The sequence below is a fragment of the Arachis ipaensis genome, chromosome B9 (assembly GCF_059453495.1).
Source record: "Arachis ipaensis isolate K30076 ecotype BB chromosome B9, ASM5945349v1, whole genome shotgun sequence".
NCBI lineage: Eukaryota > Viridiplantae > Streptophyta > Magnoliopsida > Fabales > Fabaceae > Arachis > Arachis ipaensis.
Window position 1 is genome coordinate 15,236,616 of NC_142444.1, and position 1,775 is coordinate 15,238,390.

A 1,775-nucleotide genomic window follows, 5' to 3' on the forward strand; every position below is an offset into this window, starting at 1 on the left:
TTACGCAGTTTCTATATCAGCAGAATTAATCTGACAAAACGGACTCAATAATACAGAGGATGGCTTCGACAGCCTTATAGCACTACTCTCCCTAATTGCCCGATATCTTTCTTTATTCATCTCACTGAATAGTATCCGGGAAGCATACTCCACTCTATAGTGGTCCACCTCCTCCTACAATTAAAAAGTATATTCTGTTTAAACAGCAATATTAATTCAGTAAAGTAATACAGAGTTATATAGTTCTAAAGACAGTTACCTGTGGCCAATTATCCCATTCATACTTCCTCTTTTTGATGTTTTCCGGCTCAATTAACTCCATCCACTTCATAACATAGATAGCGCAGTCATAGCTGAAAACGAAGAAAATAAATTACAAATCTCATTTACGAAAGTTTAATGTTCAGACTCACAAATTTATACCTTGTTTTTTGGTCTGATATTTTAACATATGATGATTTAATTTTCTTCTCGTTCTCCCCTTTCTGCAGAGGTTCCCCGCCGGCATATGTTATCAATCTTGAAAATACATATCCCTTAAATAGCAAAACAAATCAGTAATACACCCGAATAAATGCACAAGATACACCCAACTGAATGGACAATATACACCCAACACAACTAATGAAATAGACCTAAATATTAAAGTAAAGAAGACAGGGGCAACTTACAGTGAATTTATTAATGTCCTTTCTCTCATCGCTTGGAGCTTTTTTGTGTAGCGGGTCAAGTATATGACATTTCCGCTTTGTTGTATTTATTAGCCATAACCACCAATGCCCCGAGTGGCAAACAGGAGCAAAAATCTGAAGGATTGCCACATTTCAACAGTGTGTTATTTTATTTGGCATATAAGTAAATAAGCGTACTAACAAATTTAGCAAACGAAAACTTACATATGGATGCGAAGTTAATTTTTTTCTATCTATGAAGGGAATGAAACTCGGTTAGGCTTCCACCCTGAATTTCTTTTTCGTTTTCGGTGATACGAATTCCCCCTTTGGGTGATCCGAAAGTGCCATGCACTGCAAGAATTGCGAAACAAGAAATGAAATACTAAACTTATACCCAATTGAACGTAAAAAATACAGCCAAATCAATACAGAAAATACACCCAAAGTTCGTAGAAGTAACACTTACCACAATATCGGGGGGGGAGACAGTATATTTGTTCTTGAAACCTCTTTTCATTTTTCTGGTTGAGGATGAGGCAGATGGCAGATACAATCTAGAAATATATGCCAAAATCAATTTTACATTAATAAGCATTGCAATTGACTTTGGTGTAAAAACATTAATGTTATTCTAATATTACCTGAGATTCTATATCACTTTTTGCCTGGAGGGATACAAGGTGCATTCTCATCAAAATGTATTCTCCTTGGCCAATCAGAGTGCACATTTCCTCATACTCGTTAGTATTGCCATCTGCATCTTCCTTCAGTCTCGTCCCCCAGATGTAGCACTTTTGTTTCATATCATCCGTAATCTGATATAATCCCCCAGGAGTTTGAAACTTTGCAGAACTTTCTCCCCCAGTCTCCCTCTGAATTTATGGACTTTTGTTTTTTTCCTTCGCCGCACTGCTTGCTATTTTTTGGACCAAATCGTCCAATTGTTTTATCAAATTTGCAGATTCAGGAGATTTTGCCCTTTCTGTCTCCTGCGTTGACGCCCCCTCCTGGCTTGAATCAGTCAATCCAAGGCTGAATGATGGCACCCCTGGATCTGTTTTAGGAACATAGGATGCTGTCCGTGCCATCATCAACAGGGCA

The 1,775-nt window shown here is 37.7% G+C and overlaps 1 protein-coding gene across 1 annotated transcript; it reads right to left on the reverse strand.

Moving 5' to 3' along the window:
• On the reverse strand, nt 1-1,022 carry LOC148543841 (uncharacterized). Its single transcript, XM_088498732.1, has 5 exons — nt 960-1,022; nt 672-806; nt 424-536; nt 260-353; nt 1-174 (listed from the first exon to the last, which is right to left on the reverse strand). Exons 1-5 carry the CDS (start codon nt 1,020-1,022, stop codon nt 1-3), a joined length of 579 nt encoding a protein of 192 aa, XP_088354858.1.
• Between the last annotated feature and the right edge of the window lie 753 nt (nt 1,023-1,775).

Bases quoted from the DNA above. Each gene is read 5' to 3' on its own strand.
- LOC148543841 (XM_088498732.1), bottom strand. From the start codon at position 1,022: ATGGCACTTTCGGATCACCCAAAGGGGGAATTCGTATCACCGAAAACG. The intron at 807-959 runs GTGGAAGCCTAA...GCAATCCTTCAG, and splicing joins AAACGAAAAAGAAATTCAGG to ATTTTTGCTCCTGTTTGCCA. The intron at 175-259 runs GTAACTGTCTTT...TTTTAATTGTAG, and splicing joins AATGGGATAATTGGCCACAG to GAGGAGGTGGACCACTATAG.